The sequence below is a fragment of the Bufo bufo genome, chromosome 7, assembly GCF_905171765.1.
Source record: "Bufo bufo chromosome 7, aBufBuf1.1, whole genome shotgun sequence".
In the NCBI taxonomy this organism is placed as follows: domain Eukaryota; kingdom Metazoa; phylum Chordata; class Amphibia; order Anura; family Bufonidae; genus Bufo; species Bufo bufo.
Window position 1 is genome coordinate 155,930,026 of NC_053395.1, and position 24,253 is coordinate 155,954,278.

The 24,253-nt window shown below is 43.8% G+C and overlaps 1 protein-coding gene across 1 annotated transcript; it reads right to left on the bottom strand.

Annotated features, from left to right (window-relative positions):
- Window positions 1-651: 651 nt before the first annotated feature.
- On the bottom strand, window positions 652-2,469 carry LOC121008800 (zinc finger BED domain-containing protein 5-like). Its single transcript, XM_040441493.1, has one exon. It carries the CDS (start codon window positions 2,467-2,469, stop codon window positions 652-654), a length of 1,818 nt encoding a protein of 605 aa, XP_040297427.1.
- Window positions 2,470-24,253: the final 21,784 nt, after the last annotated feature.

Here is a 24,253-nt window from a genome sequence, read left to right on the forward strand (position 1 = left end):
CCCTTAACTGGCGTAACGTTGCGTTTTCCTCAATTTCTAATAGTCTGTAGTTCGATTTCATCTACCTGGAGGCTGCTGATAAAAGTTCATAACTCTCCTTAGACCCACAAATGCCCATATGTAGTAACACCATAACTGAAGACCTAGAGAATAGGTGAGGGAGGAGGGAGATGATACTGCATTCTCTCTGCCTCAGCCTGTGTGAGACTTATGCAAAAGGAGAGGGAGTAGCAGTTACAGGGGTTTTCTAGGTTAATGATATTGATAACCTATCCACAGGATAGGTCATCAATTTCAGATCGGTGGAGGTCCAACTACTGCAGTGCTTCTCAATTATTTTCTGTCATGCCCCCCCTAGGAAGAAGAAAACATTTTGCGCCCCCCGCGCGACTGTAAATAGTATCATTTGTCTATAAAATTGTAATAAGTACACCTCTGCATAACACTGTATTCTTATTAACGTATAAGAGAATAAAAAAAGAAAGAAATGTGGATCAATTTACAACAAAGAATAGCTTTATTAACTGTAGCAGAAAAGATTTAAAGGAGCACAGGATTTAAAGGAACACAATATTTAAAAAAACTTTAACCTGCAAAACAAAAATATATAAAATAATTTGAGCTGACTTTTAATCAGAGGTGATGTCTGGATTAATGGCTACAATGAGCATGTTTTGCCATACATAGCTTTTCGAAGCGGGGTTTGAAGCAGGACACAGCAACTCTCAGCTCCTTCTCAATGTGTAGCCGAGACCTGTATTTGCTTTTCAGAGCAGCAACAGCAGAGAAGCCAATCTCACACAAGTAAGAAGTTACAAATGGAAGAAGAATGTGCACAGCTCTTTGTCCTAAGAGTGGATATTGCTTCTCCACACTCAGCCAGAATTCACTCAGTGTCTGGGATGTGAAACTTAGTCTCAATATGGAGTCAGATGGGATTTCTATTAACTGCTCCTCCTCTGCAAGACTGAAACCAGTAGGAGCTGGTGCATTAAAAGGATCTCTCACCCAGTCATACTGGGAACTGTTTTCAGGGAAGTACTTTGTAAAGAATCCTATCAGTGATGAAATATGCTGCTTAAAATATGGAATCACTGAGGTGGCATCATAGTCAGTAGTGTCAACAAATTCCTGCAAGTTCTCAAATGACACGGTACTTCCTTCATCAAGTCGCCTGCCCCACATTGCAAGCTTTCGAGTGAAAGAGTTGATCTTGTCTGTGGCCTGAGGGAGGTGTTGATTTTTCCCCTGAAACTGTAGATTTAGTTCATTGAGCTTTCCAAATATGTCACTCAGGTAAGCAAGTTTCATCAGAAAGTTCACATCACTAAACTTTCTTGCAACGTCATACTTGTGCTCCTGCTCCAAAAACATTCTTATCTCCTCTCTGAGCTCAAAAACTCGGGACAACACTTTTCCTTGTGACAGCCACCTTGCTTCACTGTGAAACAGCACAGCTTGATGTTCAGCTCCCATCTCCTCACAGATAGCAGAGAAAACTCTTGTTTTTAGTGGTCTGGTCTTTATTAAATTGACTACTCCTATAATGTCAGTCATAACCTCATTTAATTCAGAGGAAAGGTGCCTTGATGCCAGTGCTTCTCTATGTAAAATACAGTGTGTCCACTCAGCATTAGGTGAGACCTTCTTGATGAGTGTCCGAAGTCCTTTTCTCATCCCTGCCATGGTCTGTGCACCATCACTGCAAACACCCATGCAATTCTCCCACTTTAGCCCATTCTCAGTCAGGAAGCAGTCTAGCATTTTGAATAGCTCTTCAGCCGTGGCTCTGTCTCTGACATATTTACAAAAAAGTAGATCCTCACACAGGGAATTTGGCATTTCAAAACGTACATAAGCGATAAACAAACAGTCTTTGTTGCTGTCAATTGCTTCATCAAATTGTAAGGCAAAACGTTTATCCTTGAGTTTATCTACCAGCTGTTCGTTAAGATCGTCAGCAATGTCATTTATACGTCTAGCAACGGTGTCATTTGACAGAGGGATAGTTTTTATTTTTGCAGCACTTGCTTCATCCAGCATGACAGAGACCATGTCTAATGCTGCAGGTAGTATCAGCTCTTCTGCTATGGTGTGGTTTTTTTTGCACTGAGCAATTTGGTACGCCACCTTATATGATGCCAACAATGCTCGCTGGTTTACTGAAGTAGCAGTCAGAAAGCGGGATGATTGTTTGCAATATTCAACACGTTTTCGCTGAAAAAACTCAAGCGGCTTATTAGCGTGATTGGGGTGTAATGTCTTTAAGCGACGACTTAATTTATTTGGCTTCATGCTGTCCGCTGCCAACATTTTTAGACATAGTAAGCACACCGGTCTTTCCTCGTCTCCCACCGTAGTCAAAGTGAAGCCAAGCGCTACATACGCCTCGTCATATTTTCTCGTCTTAGTCTTCGGAAGACTTTCTTTTATCTCCTTCTCTCCTTCTCTCTCCGCCTGTCTTCTCATCCCTGTTAAAAAAAAATTCATGATGTCACTTGAGGGTCTGCTACACTTCGTGTCTACAAAGAGAAGAGGGCGCAACTGAGAGTGATCCTTTTTAATTGTCAGAAGTTTGTAAAATACAAAGATTAAAAGCATAAAAATGAGCCACACTTACATCAGTTGTGGAGCAATGGCAATAAGGCATAGATGGATGAATGCCCCCTACAGGTCGCGTTGACGCGTTTCAAAGCATAATAAAAGCCTTTTCATCAGAACACTGACCTTTTTTGGCTGAATCGGCGGTGTCCCCTTTTATGTGTGTTCAACTCCTTTCTTTCAGGTGTTTTTCTGTACAGAGGACCGATTTCCGGGTCTAAAAGTCACACGGGCGGGTTTGGCCAATCAGGATAGAGCATCATCCAGGGTACTGCCTTCTAGTTCGTATACTTTTTCCTCCTCCATCCCCTGGTTACTATTTCTTTTCCCCTTTTCAGTTTTATTATCAGATTTTGTGTTTGTCCTACCTCCTCTCCTTGACCCCTGCTCTTTATGTTCTTTCTGTGCTTCAGCTCTTGTTTTCCCACCTGGGGATACTGCGGATGTATCTTTGCGACTCTGCCTTGATGACATGCCGGCGTCCTGCTCTTTCTCCTCTGTGAGTGGCACTAGGAACCGGCGTATTGATTCCTGTATGTCTCCACGGGTCCTCTGCATGTGTCACGTGCGTTGGCGGTCACGTGGTCCTCCGCGTCGGGCTGCTACTGGGGCTGCGCTGGGACAATCTCCAGTGATCGCGCCGCGCTGCTCCCTCTCTCCAGCCGTAGAGTTGCTAGGCAACCGACGCCGTGTGGGACGCCGCTTGCGAGTGAGTCGGATAATCCGATCTGGACATCCAATATGACAGTGTTTGCCGAGGTCAAACGAGCCCCCCTTTACGGTGCCTCGCGCCCCCCCTGGGGGGCGTGCCCCACTATTTGAGAAGCACTGAACTACTGGCACCCCCTCCGATCATCTCTTCCTGCGGCCTACGGCATTGGAAGTAGCACTTTAAATGCGAATGGATGAAACACTCTATTCAAAGTCTAGCAATTGTGCCGGGTTATTGCAGTTTAGCAAACATTATATAATGCTCTATTTATTAATATGTTGAAAGTGGAAACGACTATAGTGACTAATCACTTGAACATGACTATAGTCCGTAGCATAGCTGCTAACACGTTTGTCGGCAATCAATAACATGAAAGAAAATTTTTACCTCTGACTTTAGGGAGATATAAGTCAATGTTAAACAAAATCATCTCACTTCAGGCAATAAATCATTCACACAGCAATACACCAATGACTTCCAGATAGCCCTGAGATGTGAAGGTCTCTCCAACTCCCCTGATCTCCTAGGAGGAAAACTTTTCCTGCAAATTTCAATTTTGCTCAAGGTTTGAAGCAGCATGAAACTGATTGAGACAAACGCACATTTTTAATGTATTTTGAAAGGTTTGAGTTCTTGAGACTGCCTGCAATACAAGACTATGATCGCAAAGACAGAAAATCATCACATTGGTCCAGGGCTGTGACCAGCTGTGGACTGTGGAATAGATGGCAACTGAGTTGGATCAGGGGAGTCTTATAAACTAGAATGGGCTCCTATGGGAGTGAATGTAAAGTCCCAGAAAACCTATTTAAAGTATATGGACACCTTTGGGACAGTTTTTATTTTTTTATTACATTTTACTCATTTTGGGCTAAAAGTCATTTTTTACAATTAGTCTTATCTCTGATCTCCTGACTCCATACACACTCATAGCTCAACTCTTATGAAACTCATAATATGACCTAAATGAGTGTTTATGAGGAAATCAGAGATAAGGCTTTGTATAAGCTGTCAGCTGAGTGAATCCAGGAGGGACAGTCTTCAAATAGAGTGATTTTTAACCACATGTATAACATAAAAACGCAGATATTTTTATTATCAAGACCAATTTAAAACGATTTGTAGCCCAAAGTGAGTAAAATGCAATCATAGAAAAAATTCCCCCGAAGGTGTTCATAGCCTTTAACAATGATAATGATATGCTGAAAGTTTTTATTTCACCAACAAAAATGCCACCACCTGTACACTGCAGACCATACAGTGACTACAGTACTGATCACACACAAAGGCACAATAAATATTGGCATTCAGGTGAAATATTCTCTAACTGGATTTGTTCTCTTCTCCATCTGGTTCAGACCAACGTTTGCCGCTTTGAGATCAGGGGCGGACTGGCCATAGACCCTACAGGAAAATTTCCTGGTGGGCCGATGCCCAGCTGGCCACCCAAGGCCACTAGCCAGGTACATAAAGATCTGATGCGCTCATTATTTAATGTAAGAGCATCAGGTACTTCTGCACCTGGCCAGCAGCCGCAAAGCCCTCCTAAATTCAACTGTATTGCCTTCCTCAGTACGATGATACAGTTTTATACTGTGGCACAGGCAGCAATAATTTGTTCTGCACTATGGCATTTGGCTCTGCTAGGACAGTATTTTGTGCTGGCCTGTGGTATTTGGTTCCTAAGGCTGTGTTTTTTGTGCTGCACTGTGGTATTTGATTTTGTAGAGGCCATCTTCTGTGCTGCACTGTGGAATTTGGTTCTGCTGGGGCGGTATTTTGTTCTGCACTACAGTATTGCAGGCCCAACCTACTTCTGTTGGTCCTGCCTACTTATGTTGCCCCACCTTCTGTGAGTTTGGACCCACCTACAACATTGGGCCACTTTTAGGTTTTTTTCCCAGGGCTACTTTAAGTTCCCAGTCCACCCTTGCTTGAGGTCTTTTGCTTCTTGCCTTTGTAGTACATCTCTACACTGTGGCCCTAAATAAAAATATGCCACACACTGTGCCCCTGAATAAAAACTGTCCCATATACTGTTCTCCAGAAAAAATGCACGCGTGCTTCTCAACATATGCCCCACCATGTGACTCTTGCAATAAAAAAAAGCTCCAAGATGTGCACCTGAATAAAAATATGCCCTACAATATACTCCCTGAATATAATTGTCCCAGACGGGGCCACTTTAACAAAATAAATTGCTTCTCACTGTACCCCTGAATATGCCCCAAATATGCCCCATAGTGTGCCCCTCAACAAATATATGCCCCACAACCATATACCCTGAATAAGCATCCGTCACAAAGTGCCTGCTGAATAAAATATGCCTCACAGTGTGGGCACACATAAAAATTGCCCCGCTCACACTATGCCCCCTGAATAAAAAAAGTTGTCCTCAATGTGCCTCCTTAATAAAAATTGCCTTTTCCCCGTACTCATCTGCAACTACAGAGGAAAAGCTTGGAAAAATGAGGATAATGTCATTGTGCCACCTGCAAGATAGGCACCATGCGGTGGTCCACAGCCCTCCTGCACCCTGCATTGCTGCAAACATCTTCATTTGTATCCGCAGTTATGGAGATGGATACAATGCAGTTCAGGAAAGCAGGACTGGGCTTATATTTCCTTCATTCCGACTAGCAGGAGGCTTTCTAGGCAGCTGGATCCTCCTCTAAGTGTGCCAAAAATGCCAGAAATACTGATTGAAACTCCATTGAGCAAATGTGACCAAAGCCTCATAGTATTTGTATATTAGAGAGATACTTATTTCATTTAGTTGTGTTTTTTTTAAGTACCATTTAATGTCTTTTTATGTTCAACTTATGTGTAACATTTTGCCAATGCTTGTACAGTTTTTTCAATAATTTAGTCAGCCTATAGAAATTACTACTTTAAAGTGGTAATGTGGGTTCAGCAAATGTTCATTGTGTAAAGAAAAGTTATGCAATTTTCTAGTGTGCTTTATGCATCAGTTCTTGAAAATCACACTGGTACACCACTCACTAGAACACTGGCGTATCTAGAAATGACCGGGCCCCACAGCAAATTTTTGAACGGGCTCCGCACCCCTAGCGACATCTTCACAACGTCCGACTCCTAAGGCTGGTCACTCTTTCAGACCAGGCCCGGCAGCCACTCCGTCCATTTCCTACAGTGTCTCTGTATATGATGTCATTGTATAATACGGTTGAGGGGGCCCTGACAATAAAATATTTTTTCCCTCCTCCTAGGTGGGCCCCTTCTGAGTTTGGCCTCCAAAGCAGCTGCTTCCCCTATAGCTATGCCCCTGAGCTACAACCCCAAGCCTGTACTATAAATTGTAATGGGCCGTGTGCCTGAGTGACCATCCTATGACCAGGACAGATTTTTATCCTCTGGAAATAAACAATGAAGTTTTTCATCCAATGGCTACAAAGATCTTGAAAATTGTGAGGATATGTGCACATAAATAATTTTTTGAAAAAAGCATAACTTTTTAGTTAAAGAGCATCTGTCAGCAGATTTGTACCTGTGACAGATCCATCTGTATAGACCTATATTGCTGGTTCGTCTGTTTGCCTTCATTTCGCTGGATTTCCTGCCTGTATGCCCCTGTTCGTGTGTTTCCCCAAATACCGATTGGAACTACTGAACGGACGGCCACCCAGGAGAAGAGTGTGCTGCTAGTTAACCCAAATGGCCTCATTGTTCACAAAGGACTTAAACTAACTTGAACTCCTGGTCTAATGCGTGCCATTTTGGGATGTTAAATGTCTGTGTATTGAAAAGGGTTGTGACATTGTATGTTTAAATGGTGATGTCTGTTCTGTTGTCCCCACGTGTGTATTGTGGTTTCCCTCTGTCTTGAGAGATAATGGGATTACTCCTCGGGTCTCAGGGCAGAGAGGAGGAGACCATGATGCATTGTGGGGGATGTATTGTCTCTGTAGTGCTGCATGTCTGCCCTGTGTCAGTCTCCAGTCTGGTCCCCTAGGGGCGTGTCCACCAGATGGAGACCTGCATAAATACGGGCGGCTAGCCCTCAATAAAATTGATTCCTGTTTGACTTTCAAGACGGAGCTTGGTCTCGTTTGTGGAGGGATTTATTATTGGGACAGCGCTTTCGTATATTGCTAGCTGTGGAAGGAGTTCGACTGAATTGCTGATCGGGAGTTGCCACTTCGTATGCTCCATTCGGGAGTTTGACGATCGGCTGGATTAAAAACTGCATTTCTGGAGAAAGGGGCTTATTCACTAAACGGCGGCTTCATCTACCTGGCGGTGAGTGTCGTAACAATTGGTGGCAGCAGTGGGATGAATCCCACCGCCCAGAAGGCCAGCTACAAATCCCAGGGTGGAAATGCAGTATGAGGAATTAAGGCGTGCTACCCTTAAAGATATATTGGAACGCAGAGGACGATCAGCGAGTAATCTCAAGAAGAGAGAGATTATTTCTATATTATTGCAGATGGATTGTCCCGGCAAACCGACGTTTTTGCTACCTCCTAGTCCGGTCATCCCCAAGTTGACCCGCTAAAGGGTCAAGCCGGGTCTGCCGGAGTGTCCCACAAGGGGGGAGCCGTGTGACAGATCCATCTGTATAGACCTATATTGCTGGTTCGTCTGTTTGCCTTCATTTCGCTGGATTTCCTGCCCGTATGCCCCTGTTCGTGTGTTTCCCCAAATACCGATTGGAACTACTGAACGGACGGCCACCCAGGAGAAGAGTGTGCTGCTAGTTAACCCAAATGGCCTCATTGTTCACAAAGGACTTAAACTAACTTGAACTCCTGGTCTAATGCGTGCCATTTTGGGATGTTAAATGTCTGTGTATTGAAAAGGGTTGTGACATTGTATGTTTAAATGGTGATGTCTGTTCTGTTGTCCCCACGTGTGTATTGTGGTTTCCCTCTGTCTTGAGAGATAATGGGATTACTCCTCGGGTCTCAGGGCAGAGAGGAGGAGACCATGATGCATTGTGGGGGATGTATTGTCTCTGTAGTGCTGCATGTCTGCCCTGTGTCAGTCTCCAGTCTGGTCCCCTAGGGGCGTGTCCACCAGATGGAGACCTGCATAAATACGGGCGGCTAGCCCTCAATAAAATTGATTCCTGTTTGACTTTCAAGACGGAGCTTGGTCTCGTTTGTGGAGGGATTTATTATTGGGACAGCGCTTTCGTATATTGCTAGCTGTGGAAGGAGTTCGACTGAATTGCTGATCGGGAGTTGCCACTTCGTATGCTCCATTCGGGAGTTTGACGATCGGCTGGATTAAAAACTGCATTTCTGGAGAAAGGGGCTTATTCACTAAACGGCGGCTTCATCTACCTGGCGGTGAGTGTCGTAACAGTACCTATGAAACTGGCTGACCTGTTACACATGCACTTGGCAGCTGAAGACATCTGTGTTGGTCCCATGTTCATATGTGCCTGCATTGCTGAGAAAAGTTATGTTTTAATATATGCAAATGAGCTTGTCGGAGCAACAGGGGCGTTGCCGTTACACCTAGAGGCTCTGCTCTCTCTGCAACTGCTGCATCCTCTGCACTTTAGCAGAGCGAGACTGTGAAAACATCATCACTCCTGGCCCTGTCCAAGTGCAGAGGGCGCGGCAGTTGCAGAGAGAGCAGGGCCTCTAGGGGTAATGGTAACGCCTCCATTGCTCCTAGAGGCTCATTTGCCTACAGTAAAACATCATTTTTCTCAGCAATACAGACACATATGAATATGGGACCAACACAGATGTCTTCAGCTTTCAAGCTCACATACAACTGGTCAGCCAGATGCCCTTTAATAGAGAATATGGAATATATGCTAAAAGCAGAGTACCCCTTTTACTAGACTTTCTACTGGTAACATTTAATGGTAGAAGATGTAATAGTGATGACAGTGTTACTCAGCAGCAATAGAGTTAAAGCGCACTTGTTTTCCAAGCATATTACTGCAGGATAGCAGTGTCAGCAGCCCTACTAGAAACTTGAATGCAAAATGTGAGCAGTGACATTGATAAATTCACAAATTTCCTATGTGTCCCCAGGATATACAAGAAATAAGCACTTGACACCCTCTGCTGTAGCGCCGTCTCCAGCACTGGGTGTTAGTGTGCGCTCTGCCGCTGTATTTTTAGCAGTTCTAGAGGTGACCTTCTTGTCTCTTAATGTTGTTGAGGAGGTCTTTGGATTTCTTGAAGTCGTTCTCCCCCAGGCCTGCGCTGCCCTCTGTGTTTTCCCAGCAAAAAAAATAAAAAATGTCAACTTGGTAACAACATAAATCATTTCAAGTTTTTTCCCCCTCTTTTCGGCAAAATAAACATGCTAGCCTGGATCGGTGAATTCAATTCATGAGCAAGTCATTAGCGCCTTGTATAATGTTTACCCAGAATATATTACTGCATGTAATATTTCCTATATTATTATTGACTCGTATTTGAGACGTTATGTATCCAATCTCTTCATTTTGAGACATGCAGGGAGCAACAAAAATGTAAATGTCAAATACTTATGACTTCAGTTTTTCAAACAGACTTTTCCTTAAAAATATATTTCATAAACGCATATATAGAGGGAGCCAAAAGTCATGAACCACCCGATTATAATGAGTCAGAAGTTAAAAGGGGTTTTCCGAGACTTTTCCACTGATGACCTTTCCTCTGGATAGGACCTCAGTATCTGATCGGTGGGGGACCAACCCCTGCCGATATCAGCTTTTTGAGAAGGCACTGCACTCGCAGTAGCACCGCAGCCTTCTCACTGCTTAGCGTAGGCCAGGGATGCCAAACCTGCGTCCCTCCAGCTGTTGCAAAACTACAACTCCCAACATGCCCTTATATCTGTAGGCTGTCCGGGCATGCTGAGAGTTGTAGTTTTGCAACAGCTGGAGGGCCGCAGGTTGGGCATCCCTGGCGTAGGCCATGTGATGTCACGTTCAGGGCCTAGGTGCAGCTCAGTCCCATTGAAGTGAATGAGGCTGAGCTGCGATACCAAGCACAGTCACTATGGAAGGGACAGCGCTGTGCTTGTTGAGCAGAGAGAAGACTGTGGCACTACCGGTGCCTTCACAAATAGCTGAAGGTTGGGGGTCCCAGGTGTCGGGCCCCGTTCATCAGATACTGATGGCCTATCCAATGTAAAGTCTCGGAAAACTTTTTTAATGTGAACACGTCATACTGGGGAATATATTAGGTAGATTTAGGAAACTGTTTAAAATAAAAAATGTTTTCCAGAGCAGAATATGAAATAAAAGCTGGGCTGAGATTGGTTGCTATTAGCCACAAACTTTTTCTTTTAGACAGCCCATAGTTCCTACCTCGCTATCTGAGGGCTCTCTGTAATTGTTTAGAAACCTTCTAACATGAAAATATTAACGTGACTGCTATTTTCCTACCTGGGAATTTCAGAAATGTCCCTTTCAATGTAAAAATTGTCATTCTGACTCACAGAACAGTTGGTATGTAGGTCCAAGTATCTGTCATCAGGGCAAGATTAGATTTAATGAAGGCATTTGGGTTAAAAATTTCACGGTGGCTTTCATCCGACCACACAAACCTGGAACCCACTTGACCCCCACACATAAAAAAGGTGGCCTTGTGTGTGGCTCTCTACAAAAGACAGAAGAGCCTTAGAGGTCACAACCAAAAAAACGAATGCGTGGTCTCCTTCGCCTCCACTACTTCAGGGCTGGAAAGGATCACCAAAACTGCCATTTGGGAGGGAAGGTGGTAGAAGCCACTTAGGTACCCAGGGTTGTTGAGCCCCCAGGCCATTTTCCACGTGTCCTCCCTAATTTCCAACCCAGCAGAATAGAGTTTTCATGAACGGCAGCCTGTCATAGCCAGAATAGCATATTTCTGATTGCTTTCGGTAGGCGAGACGTTTGGAACTTGCACTGCTCTTGTAAAGGATGTAATTCAAATCATAGATATATTGAACCTACAATTTAATGTGGCCCATTTCTTCTCTTCCTCTGCCGCTAGAACAGCAGCTTAGATCTGGTTACAGTAACGCTACGAGTAAAGCACCGGACAGAAGCCACTTTGCTGTGTTTGTTTCATACTCATAGATTGTGGGCTGCCTGTGATTAAATCTCTTCCAGTCATTACACATGGGGACAAAGCAAACCAGAATATAGCAGCAGACTATTTACTTGCCAAATGGTTGGTAATTACTGCCACTCCAAAGTCACTTCAGAACAGAAATGATCATTTATGAAAGCAATAATGTCCGGGCCTACAACACCAATGCCGTTTTGTAAGCTCATTTGCTTATTATTTTTGCTGCTTTGAAGTGAGACACATGGGAGTCTAGGGCTGTAATAGCATTGTATATAACAAGGGTGTAGAGCTCTGTATATAATGATGGACAGAGATGGACGAAGTGCAACTCATCTAACACCCACAAATAAAGGGGACAGCATGTATAAAAAGAAACCACTTTTTCAAAACATTGCTGGGGGTGGGGGAGAATTAATTCCTATTTGCAGAAGAGCAGCTGAAGATATATGGACCTCTCAACTGTATCCTAATTACGTCAAGCAGTGCCCAAATAATGCTACTGTACAGTACCTCAAAACACTGACATACTGTGCTACACAATACCACCATGCAGGGTTCAATAATGGGATATAGGGTTCAGACCTTTTGCATTCCTCCTTCTCTCGTGGTTTTAGTGCCCCTAAATGAGGTTACCGTTTTTAATACAGAGTTTCTGCTGCATTTGCTAAGGATTAGTTTAGGGCTCCTACATAATTGAGGTCTTGGAATACAGGGAGTGCAGAATTATTAGGCAAATGAGTATTTTGACCACATCATCCTCTTTATGCATGTTGTCTTACTCCAAGCTGTATAGGCTCGAAAGCCTACTACCAATTAAGCATATTAGGTGATGTGCATCTCTGTAATGAGAAGGGGTGTGGTCTAATGACATCAACACCCTATATTAGGTGTGCATAATTATTAGGCAACTTCCTTTCCTTTGGCAAAAAGGGTCAATAGAAGGACTTGACAGGCTCAGAAAAGTCAAAAATAGTGAGATATCTTGTAGAGGGATGCAGCACTCTTAAAATTGCAAAGCTTCTGAAGCGTGATCATCGAACAATCAAGCGTTTCATTCAAAATAGTCAACAGGGTCGCAAGAAGCGTGTGGAAAAACCAAGGCGCAAAATAACTGCCCATGAACTGAGAAAAGTCAAGCGTGCAGCTGCCAAGATGCCACTTGCCACCAGTTTGGCCATATTTCAGAGCTGCAACATCACTGGAGTGCCCAAAAGCACAAGGTGTGCAATACTCAGAGACATGGCCAAGGTAAGAAAGGCTGAAAGACAACCACCACTGAACAAGACACACAAGCTGAAACGTCAAGACTGGGCCAAGAAATATCTCAAGACTGATTTTTCTAAGGTTTTATGGACTGATGAAATGAGAGTGAGTCTTGATGGGCCAGATGGATGGGGCCCGTGGCTGGATTGGTAAAGGGCAGAGAGCTCCAGTCCGACTCAGACGCCAGCAAGGTGGAGGTGGAGTACTGGTTTGGGCTGGTATCATCAAAGATGAGCTTGTGGGGCCTTTTCGGGTTGAGGATGGAGTCAAGCTCAACTCCCAGTCCTACTGCCAGTTTCTGGAAGACACCTTCTTCAAGCAGTGGTACAGGAAGAAGTCTGCATCCTTCAAGAAAAACATGATTTTCATGCAGGACAATGCTCCATCACACGCGTCCAAGTACTCCACAGCGTGGCTGGCAAGAAAGGGTATAAAAGAAGAAAATCTAATGACATGGCCTCCTTGTTCACCTGATCTAAACCCCATTGAGAACCTGTGGTCCATCATCAAATGTGAGATTTACAAGGAGGGAAAACAGTACACCTCTCTGAACAGTGTCTGGGAGGCTGTGGTTGCTGCTGCACGCAATGTTGATGGTGAACAGATCAAAACACTGACAGAATCCATGGATGGCAGGCTTTTGAGTGTCCTTGCAAAGAAAGGTGGCTATATTGGTCACTGATTTGTTTTTGTTTTGTTTTTGAATGTCAGAAATGTATATTTGTGAATGTTGAGATGTTATATTGGTTTCACTGGTAAAAATAAATAATTGAAATAGGTATATATTTGTTTTTTGTTAAGTTGCCTAATAATTATGCACAGTAATAGTCAAGAGCAGGCAACCAATAGTCTTTGACTACATGAATATACAGTAATAGTCACCTGCACACACAGATATCCCCCTAAAATAGCTAAAACTAAAAACAAACTAAAAACTACTTCCAAAAATATTCAGCTTTGATATTAATGAGTTTTTTGGGTTCATTGAGAACATGGTTGTTGTTCAATAATAAAATTAATCCTCAAAAATACAACTTGCCTAATAATTCTGCACTCCCTGTAGTTGACCAATTTGGAACATTCATAATTTGTTTCTTATAGTCTTAGAAAATATATTAAACAAAATTTTAGTTATAAATTTTAACTATATTTATAACCTTAGTGTGTGTAACTAAAGGCGCTGAAGAGGTGGAGTGACCCGGGGGTTTACTGATAAAGTTGTCGAAATGCTTATTATGAGACAAGGATTAATATATGCTGTGTTTGCTCTGGTCATTAATAACAAGTAGCCAATGTAATTCTATTGTGAACTTTGTATATGAGAAGGGAGTAGGTGTCTGACAGCACCTAGAGAAAGTTGCTGGGTGGTGGGCTGGCCCCACTTTCCTGGATAGTGACTTGCTGGCAAGTAGGTCAAGAAAGGACGTGTGTAGTAGTTACTGGTGTGTAAGCCAGAGAGGCTGTAGCCAAAGCAGGTAAAAGAGAATCCTTATCCAGGGTAACACCATTCCTGTGAGTGAAAAGCTGCTAGAAAAGCAACTGTGCTAATGGCCAACCTCTGAGGGAGAGAAGAAAAGACTTCTATAGAAGGTTGAGTACCATTAAAAGAAGCAGTGCTGGACAGAAAAGCCAGTGAAGGTAGTGCCCAAATTTTGGCTGTAGACTTCACTGCAAGTCGTTTGGGTTACATTGATTTAGGTGCCTGCCACACTACTAAGACAGACTGGCCATCCATTTTAGGACTGCACCCCACAGTTGGGCAGTGCAGACATTTTAATAAAAAGAAATTGGACCCCTTTGGTCAACTGGGAAGACTGCATTGTGTAGCCAAAGAGGGACTCAGAGGAGACAACCATATTTTCTACCCCCTATACATAGCCTTTGGGAAAAGTCTGGCTTGCGATATACTGTACCAGAAACTGTGCCTACTACTTATATTTGCGTTCTGACACATATCACCTTTAGTAAAAAAAAAAAAATGCTTTTAGTTACAACAACATCAGCCGGGTCATTGCCCCCATCATCTGTCTTACATCTGTAGTTCTTTCTCGCACCCCACTATAAATCTATCCATCATCAAGGGCACCCCAACCACCACTAGGAAGAAGTCAACCAAGTCTAGGGTGTACCATGAGTAGAAGAAAAGGTTTGCCCCTTTCATCACTGCTTGGCCCAGGGTGTGTGGGGATCTCCACCATGAGAATTACCACCACTCCTGTCCTCTTACACTTCTTCCTTCCTGGGTCAGGGTTCTGGTGTTTGAATGTGGCGTCACTCTGAATATCCCCATAATATGACAATTTTTCTTGCATTCTCACAGAGGTACCATATGGACCCATAGAATAAGGCCATATTCATGAGGCCTGAAAATTAGTGGGAGCAACATGGTACCCAATGGCACTAAACAGTGATGTCTAAACCACCTAAAATTTAGTTTGTGACATTGTTTTTTACTCATGCTAACTGTGGCGAAACCAACCTCGCCACTGGGTTTTGGAGAGGCCTGTTTATCAGCCTCTTGCCTCAGGATTATGGCCCATACTAACTTTAAAGGAGCAGACAGACCGGCCGCACAGCTTAAATCTGTCTTTGCAATTGTATTTTGTTATGTGAGGGTACCCAGATAGCTAATTGTATTGTATTTGTGTATTCTGAGTGCCATTCACCTAATGATATGCACTCAGACTTGAGCTATCTGGGAATATGTTAAATGTCTGTGTTTGCTGTGGGGGTGTGACATTGTGTGTTTGGGTGGTGATTTCTGTCCGGTTGTCCCCACATGTGTATTAGTGATTTCCCTTTGTCTTGAGAGATAATTGGATTGCTCCTCGGGTGTCTCCAGGGCAGAGAGGAGGAAACCATGATGCATTGTGGGGATGTGTTGTGTCTGTGTATCCTGAGTTGCTGCGTATCTGTCCTGTGTCACAGTCTTCCTTCTGGTCCATTAGGGGCGTGTCCACCAGATGGGGACCTGCATAAATACAGGCGGGTAGCCCTCAATAAAGTAGTTCCTGTTTTATACCTTCATGAAGTCTTGGCTCATGTTTGGGGGATGGAATAACTACACTCTTGGGGATTGCTATATCACAATACTCCCCTGAGTATAAGCTCTTGTAAGAGCTTGCTCCTGGTTCCTGTCTCTGGATTTAGGAGAGGTTCACCCACTGGAGCCTGGAGCCTTGTTGTAGGTCCAGGGTGGGTAGGAGACGGCGAGACCTCCACCAAGCTTCGGCGGTTCGTGGGGTCTGCAGTGCTAACGGTGTCAAGTGGAGTGCTTGGAGTCCTCTGGAAGCACTAGGAGCTCCTATCGATGGAGGTACCCGGTCGGGGTGCTAGGCTTTCCGTTACATTGGTGGCAAGCAGTGGGATGGCGTCCTAGTGTAAGGAGAAGCAACTCGGAGACACCGTTCGTGGAGTATATTGACCCCTATCCTCTTCTCCAGAGCCGGACTTCCCACTGGCTACCCCAGCGGAAGAGTTGGCATCTGGGCAGAGCGCAGTCGGCCTCTGCCCACCAAGTACCTACAGCTCCAAGCTAGAGAACCACAAGGAAGCAAGGAGTCGCAGATGCCGACTCAACAGCTGGGGACATAGAAAACAGAGCCAGGCCCCAAAATTCAACAGGTCCAGTATTGGGTTGTGGTTGGACTGCCAGACTAACTCAGGTACCCGGTCGGGGTGCTAGGCGTTCCATTACACTAACATATTCTGCAGCGTTGTATAGAATTTGTCATTCATATAAGTAGCTGTGTCCATTCGCTCACAATCTACATTCCACATTAACCAGGATTTGTTTTGGGAATATGAGAAATAAAACCCATGCAAACTCTGTGCAGGTGATGCCATTGGTTGGATACAAACCCAGGTCCCCTGTGATGCAAGGCAAGAGTGTTAACCACTGAGACACTCATAATTCAATGAGAAATTGTTGTAGTACAAAATCAGTGGCAATAGAAAGTTACAAAATGTGCTTTTCACAGAATTGCCATTGTGTGCAAGTGGTGACAAAGAAAAATATAATTTGATACCACAAGTCAAGATTTTAATTTGAAAATACCAAGATGATGAACAGAGTGGTATATATGGCATTAGAATGTATGGATTACTAATTCAGGATCTGAAATTCTGAGAGTAGCAGCATATTATCAGTTTACATACTATAAACCCTAGACTAAACAAGACAATTAAAGGATTAATGCAGTGTTAAGATATTGAGGATCTATCTTCAGGATAGGTCATCAGTATCAGATTGGCAGGGGTCTGACTTCCCCACTGATCAGCTGTTTGAAGGGGAAGCGCCCCTTGTGTGAGAGCTGCTTCCGTTTAAAAATTACCTGTGTTCCGTTTCCTTTGCAGTGATGGTGCAGTGCAATTCTAACTGCTCGCCTCACTCACTTGATAGGATGGAGCAGTTGTAATTACCCTCAGCCACTTCTATAAATTCGACATGCGGGTAATTCTGAAGTGGAATCAACACTTGCATGAGCGCCAGCCCCTTTAAGCAGGTGGGGGTGCTGGGAGTCGGACCCCCTCTGATCTGATATTCATGACCTAACCGAACATATTTCATAAATATCTTAAAACTGCAAGACCTTTTTAATATGACTCCTGCTTTTCTGGAAAATTTACAGCAATTCCAGGTAAATGTAACATTTAACTTCATAGGAACCCACTGCAAATGATCCACTTCAATCAAGAGTTCCTTTCTAGAGTTCAGTCGCTTTCGGCTATTTCGCTCAGGGAGAAAAGAACACATTTTTTAATTCCCACTATAACGGCGTCTGTCCTATACACATGGCGTCAGCTAATAGATTCTGCTACCCTCCTAGGCTCTTCATGCTGCACTGCCCAACTCGGAATAGGTTATGCTGGGATTTCCAGCCTCGCCAGTTCTTGTAATAATTATCATTTCTAATGGAATTTTTACACCTCAGTTCTTTTTTGATTGAAAAGGTTATTGGTGACAAACCTATTCTCTTTTATATTACTATTTCTTCTACATTTACTTTGTCTAATGATGTCTATTTAACCAGTTATCAGCCAGGTCTATAATGGAAACTATAGATGAAAGTGTCAAACTGGCTTCGCTTCAAACTATTTTATAGCAGTATTTCTTATAGAAACATGAAACTTACTATTAAAGGGATTGTCTTTTGAAATATGGCTGTTGGCGAAACCATCTGATCGTTGCAAGTTGCAAACAGCTGATTCTCCTGTGGGAAGCTGTAATGTAATGTTAATTCAAAAGATTTGAGAATGAATAAGCTTACGCAGGCTTAGTGAATAAATATATTTACTAAGTGTGATTAAATATACGATAACACAAACAAATCACATACAGAATAATAAAAAGTAAATAAACATCACTAGCCTAAATATGGGGTAGGGATCCAGTCGATCATGCTATAACACATGGCTGTCTACCAAGTTATAACACATGACCGACACCCCAGAAGGGGCAAATCAATACTTACATCCTACTTAGGATGAAGTTCCTGGTGCAGACCACAGTTATTCCCATCAGCCCCTCCTCCAGTGTGTATCACATATATCTAGGAGATCACTCAGGAATGTGTTCTTATCAGCACAATTGGGGATGGGTACTATGTCTAGCCCACTATATTACAAGGAAAACTTGTAAACTATCACACAGAGTATTAAACATCATTTGTATTCGGGTCGGCTCAAGATAAGTACGCCTACCTTCCTACCTACCTACTATGTAAGCAGTAGGGGTATGCCGAGACTGCTGTACAGAGGGTAGGCTAAAGGGGCCCACCGGATTGAGTAGTTAGAATAAAAGGGGACTTGGGAGGGTAGGGCAGAAACGAGCCGCTGGTAAGGTGAGGAGGAGGCTGCAGCTTATAAGCAGTATAGCCCCGCTTCCCCTCACACAAATGCGGCAAATAGCCATTTGCCTATAACTTGTATTCGGGTCGGCTCAAGATAAGTACGCCTACCTATCTACCTACCTACTATGCTAAGCAGTAGGGGTATGCCGAGACTGCTGTACGGAGGGCAGGCTAAAGGGGCCAAAAATAGCAAACATAGCTCAGGGCAATAGTGTTATTAACAAAATTACAATACCAGATTCCTGAAAGTAGTAAACATTTCACACTGCGGATTTGGTATATATCATGCATAACAAGCCGACTGCCATCTGCCCAACTTGCACTGAGACGTTGTGCTTAGAGGCGGCGAAGCCGCACCAGTGCGAAAGGAATGCCCTGTGATGGAACTGGGACTGACCCCGACATTCCTCAACAATATTCGGATGAATTTGAGAAAGTTCTGACAACTCAAAGGCGCAGAACCCAGCCTTAGCAGAAGAGCATCCCCTGGGGTTGCTTCGGAAAAGCACGTCCAATCCTGCACTGCCATAACTGGGCACCACTTTTTACCAGTGGGGAAGTATCTAACCTCTGTGAGCTGACCCGCTCGGGCCGTCTTTGTGGACGTTAAAGTAAGAACTTAGCATGACCCATCCCATGACAGCTGATCCTTCCTCAGATAGCTCTTGCATGTTGTGGCGCAGGTGAACTCGCCTGGTCTGAGGAAGCCATAGAATGCTAGGTACATGGTTGTCTTGATCAATAAACTAGTGTGCTTACTGAATGGGTTTTGCGTAGTCTATCTGAAAGAAATATGAACATTGACCCTGTAAATGGCTGTCGTGTAGGGCGGGCCACAGCGGACCCCTTCTGGATACCCTTCAGTAGCATTCTAATTGGATGGGCTGAAAACAAGGAGGGTAGATTAGGATGCCGTAGATACAAATGATGTTGAATCCCAGCCGGGTATAACTTAATAGTGCTAAATGAGAGCTTGTGATGAGAGTGGCAAAAAATGCGACAAAGGCCAGTAGGTAAAAGATGTTGCCCACTCCTGCCGAAGAATGGGTTCTTTTAAAATTACAGAATGAGGTCCATGCCTTGTTATATATCCTCAGGGTGTTACAGGACAGGGCTTTAGTCATAAGGGACCTGGCGGTGGCGAGATAAACCGTTAGTCCATCACTAGCTGGTCGAGCCTGGCCACTGGTGATGGTACGCGGTCTGCTTATGGAGAGACCTGCAAAAAGAGAAGAGCCAATAGCCCTATATGGAAACCTGCGGAAAGACTATTGATAACATACTGTACCCAGTCTGCATGTGGATGGGACTCTAACAGGATAAGACAACATCCCTGTACAAACTAAAGGCTAAGACAAACTCTGGTATGCTGAGTTTCTATTCAACCTCACGTCCTTAGATTTGAGGACCACCGAGACCTCCCCACAGACTATGGTCTTGTTGTCTGGCGCCTCATGAGCTGTTATGAGTAAGGACGCTAAGTTCACATCCTTGCCATCAATTATTTCCTGTCGAATGTTGGCTGGAATGAAGTGGAACGGTGCGATAGGGGGTACAGAACCTGACCCACCAGCAACACTAGCCTGGAGGCTAGAAGAACCTGCCGGACTTTGGCACACCAAATGGGCAGCTGTATCGCCTGCCTCGACCGACTCTAGCCTGGCCTGAAAGTTCAACATAGATGACGCCGTGCAGTTGATGGCCGCGTGCAGTTGCGTAAGCGAGGTCTGAATAGTGTCCATGGACACCACCTGCGGAATTTGGACCTCCGGAACAGAAGACAGAAGACGGAACAGTTCCGCCTTCCTTGCAGAAGCTGGAAATGGAATGCCTCTTTTGGATAACTCTGCCATCAACTTGGGCACAGTCCATGACCTTAATGATGGTGTAGAGTCTCTTGCGGAATGTGACACCACACTCCCATGGGATTATGATGTATCGCCCATCAATGATTCTTGAGACATCCTACTAAAACACAACATGATTAATGCAGAAGATAAATACCCAACACCAGTTTGTGCCATTCACTAGTATCACGGACGACCGATGTGCCAAGAACCGCCGTACCAGCACACGACATGCCATCCAGCATGCGGAGCACCCCTTCACCGAAGTGACTGAATATGGGAAGATGTGTACATAGCAGAATAGAATGTGACCTAAGTAGCCTTGCACGCCCCGAACGAGTGTAGACTGAGACATGAGAGTGGACGAGGCATACAGTGTAGAACCGTATATAGTGCTCGTGACAGGACTTAACGTGACTGTGGACGTGACAGACGCATTGAATTGATGCCTGTAGTCGTGACAGGACTTAAACGTGTCTGTAGACGTGACAGACGTATCGAATTCATGCCTGTAAATGTGACAGGACTTAATTTTTTATTTTTTTTTGCCAACTGCTAACTTGCTGATGAAATGACTGAACGTAGCTGAACATGTTAAAAACGGAGTATTAGCAACTGTACCAACCCCCTAGTCTTAAATCTACTCCCGTGATGCACAATAGCTTACTTTGACCCTGATGCTAAATGTGTCTACTAAGAATAGCTGCGTCTGCTGGTACGAAGCCGTGCATCGGGTGGATAGAAGGAGCCACGAACCTATGGACGCATATATAAAAGAAAAACCTGTAGACAATTGACCCAATAATTGATAAGTAACGCACTGCTTGAAATTACCCCACTAGAGAAGATGATGGGCAATCAACTTGCAACACATGCTGCATAACCTTAAAGGGACCCCTTGTATTTTATTTTTTATTTTTTTTCCTCAAACTGCCCTTTTTTTTTTTTTTCTCAACCCAAACTCCCACCTTTTTTTTTTTTTTTTTTTTCTCTTTCAACCCAAACTCCCACTTTTTTTTATTTTTTTAACCACTATCATCTGCTGCCTGGAGGCGGCAGCAGACCAGATGAATCAAGGGCCTACCAGAAGCCAAACAGGCTTGCTTGCACCCCTGCCTCACTACGAGCACGGCGGCCCGTGCTATACATTACAATGTGTCGAGAGCGGAGTCGCGCTGACTCCTGCAACCTGAGAGACTGCCGCGTGGGGAGCCGATGCTGCCAGGCAGAAACGTTCCGGTGCGGTGGTGCTCCCTTACCTAAAGGAGCCGACACACCGCCGGCCAGACTGAGAGGACGAAAGACCGCAGTAAGTTACTTACATTCATGAATCAGGAAAAGCAATGCAACCAAGGTCCCTGTGCAGCCAGACATAAGCCTGATGGGACTGAATATAGCCTATGTACTGCCCCGTCCTATGATGTAACAATACCGGATATATATAAAACACTCCACATCATTTTTAACCCCTTTAATATATTATTATTTTATTTTTTCCTGTAACACCTTCCCCCCCCTTTTTTTTTTTTTACCACTGTAATACTACACAACGATACCCAGAATGTATCAAGACATGACAGGTGACGATCCCTCCCCCCCTGCCCAGGAATGAAGCCGCAAGGCCCCATTCTTACCGCTGGAAGACGTGAACGCTGGGATGTAGAGATCGATGCCGATGAGAGGCAGAGACCGTATACTCACGTGCGTACAGGCGCTCCCGGAAGTGATGCAGAAACGAGCCGCCGGTAAGGTGAGGAGGAGGCTGCAGCTTATAAGCAGTATAGTCCCACCTCCCCTCACACAAATGCGGCAAATAGCCCTTTGCCTATAACATAACAGAGGACAAAATTAAAGGGGACAGAACCAATCAGTACTTAAAAATACCCTTAAAATACAGAAGCCAGACATTGTATTGCAGCGTAGCATTACAAGGCGGCCTTTCTGCCACAATGGGACCCACTCTCATAGAGCAGGTTTTTGATCTGGTTCATAGAGGGGGGGGTCCCAAGAGAGGGACCGCCATCCAAAATGTTGCTATGCCCTAATACTACATATGAACAGGGATTGTCTTCATGAGACAACCCCTTTAATGCTAGCATTGATATTTATACAGGGTAAATGGGGACAGGAAGAAATTTAAATGTAACTACTAAAAGCCAATGGAATCAGACTTGTGCCTTTTCCTGAATCCAAATCAGATCATAAGGTTTTATGGTTTTAAGATTAGAAAAAGTAAAGCAACATCATAATGGGGGCTGGAGAATGACAAAATTTGATCTCACTGCCTACCGTGCTCTCCACAATTGAAGCAGTGCAGCAGTATCAGCTATTATCACATTAAATCCAAAAATAAAATGCACAGCTGCGGTGTGACGCTTGTCGCTGTAGACAGGAGTCCAGTCAGTCGGATGCCTATTACATGGTATGTAATAACTCTACTAAATGTTCGGATTAAATATTATTTCCAAGTACATTCTATTAACTTTCGGCTATATTATCACAGATATTACTGTTTTTTTTTTACCACTTTGACAAGAAACTGTATGTTGGTGAACAGGATTTTTGTTTTATGCTTATTTACCACTGTGGCATAAATCAAATAGGCCGATCTTTGGGATCTCAGATTTCAGAACTCCAGTGATCAAACCTTGATGGCCTATTGTAAAAAAAACTCTTAAGATTTATGTCAATCTTAAGAATTTCAATCTACAGTCGTCATTCATTTCCAGACCCCCTAATATGCTACATTCAGGCCTTTCGCATGTGGACCGGACGTGTCCCTCTCTGCAATACATGCTGAATGCGAGCTGTGTGCCCAGGGTGCAGCTATCTTTACTAGCTCTCATGGATCAGCACAGCTTCACTTCTGCACTGATGTCTATTTTTTCAGCCTCGTAGGGCCAGTTCACACGACTTACTTTGAAAAACACGCTTAAAAAAATCAGCGCGGAATCTGACCTTTTTCTACAGTTTTTCTAATGTGTTTTTTTATGCATTTTTTTTACATAAAGTCCACAAACAAAAATCCAGCTCACCATGCATCCATCATCCTCCGTGCATGGAACGAATCAGGCAAACTCTCCAGACATAAACAATGTAAAGAAAGTTCCAGCACTTGTAAATCGTTTCGTTGCTTCGTCTTCATTTTCGGTAACAAATTACAGCATGTGGACACCACCTCAAATAAAGACGAAGCAACAAAATGATTTACAAGTGCTGGTACTTTCTTTACATTGTTTATTATGTTTTTTTAACCAATGGGTTCAATACATAGCTGAATTTTCAGCTTGAGGTTTTTGAAGCAGATCTGAGCCAAAAAAGCACGGAAAACGCACAAAAAAATTGACTTACAGTACATGGAGCTGTTTTTTTCCTGCTTCCCATTCATTTCAATCGGAGATTCAGCAGTGGTAATGTCCCAAGATAGGGCATGCTGCTTCTTTTTTTCCACGTGTAAAAAAAAGCAAGTCCTGCTTCCCATTGAAATGAATGGGAGGAAGGCAGTATAGTGTTCTGTGTACATGTACTCATGCCTGTGAATGTAAGTTCAACATGAATGGGATGATCTGTCTGGTGGTTTGATATGGTGCTCAAGGAAATGGTGGTTACTGTTAAGAAATCTCAACGTCCCACTTGATACCCCTGGTACCAAACTTCTAGTATCGGCTTGGTTTGAGTCTTGTTCTGACGTCAGGACAGCGCTTCACTCAGTAGGGAATAACAGACACAACAATGATGTACTGAATGAACGCTCTAAAGTTTATTATTAGTACACACAGATTATATAGAGGGGTTTACGCCCCCATATTAGCATATCAACGTAAGTTATTTATTCAACCTATCATAAATCAACATGTTCTATTCTACAGGCAAATAGAGCAAAGAGCGGAACTTCCATATTTGGGGGAAACATCTGGGCGTAGTGCCAAAGAGATAAGATTCATTTTACAG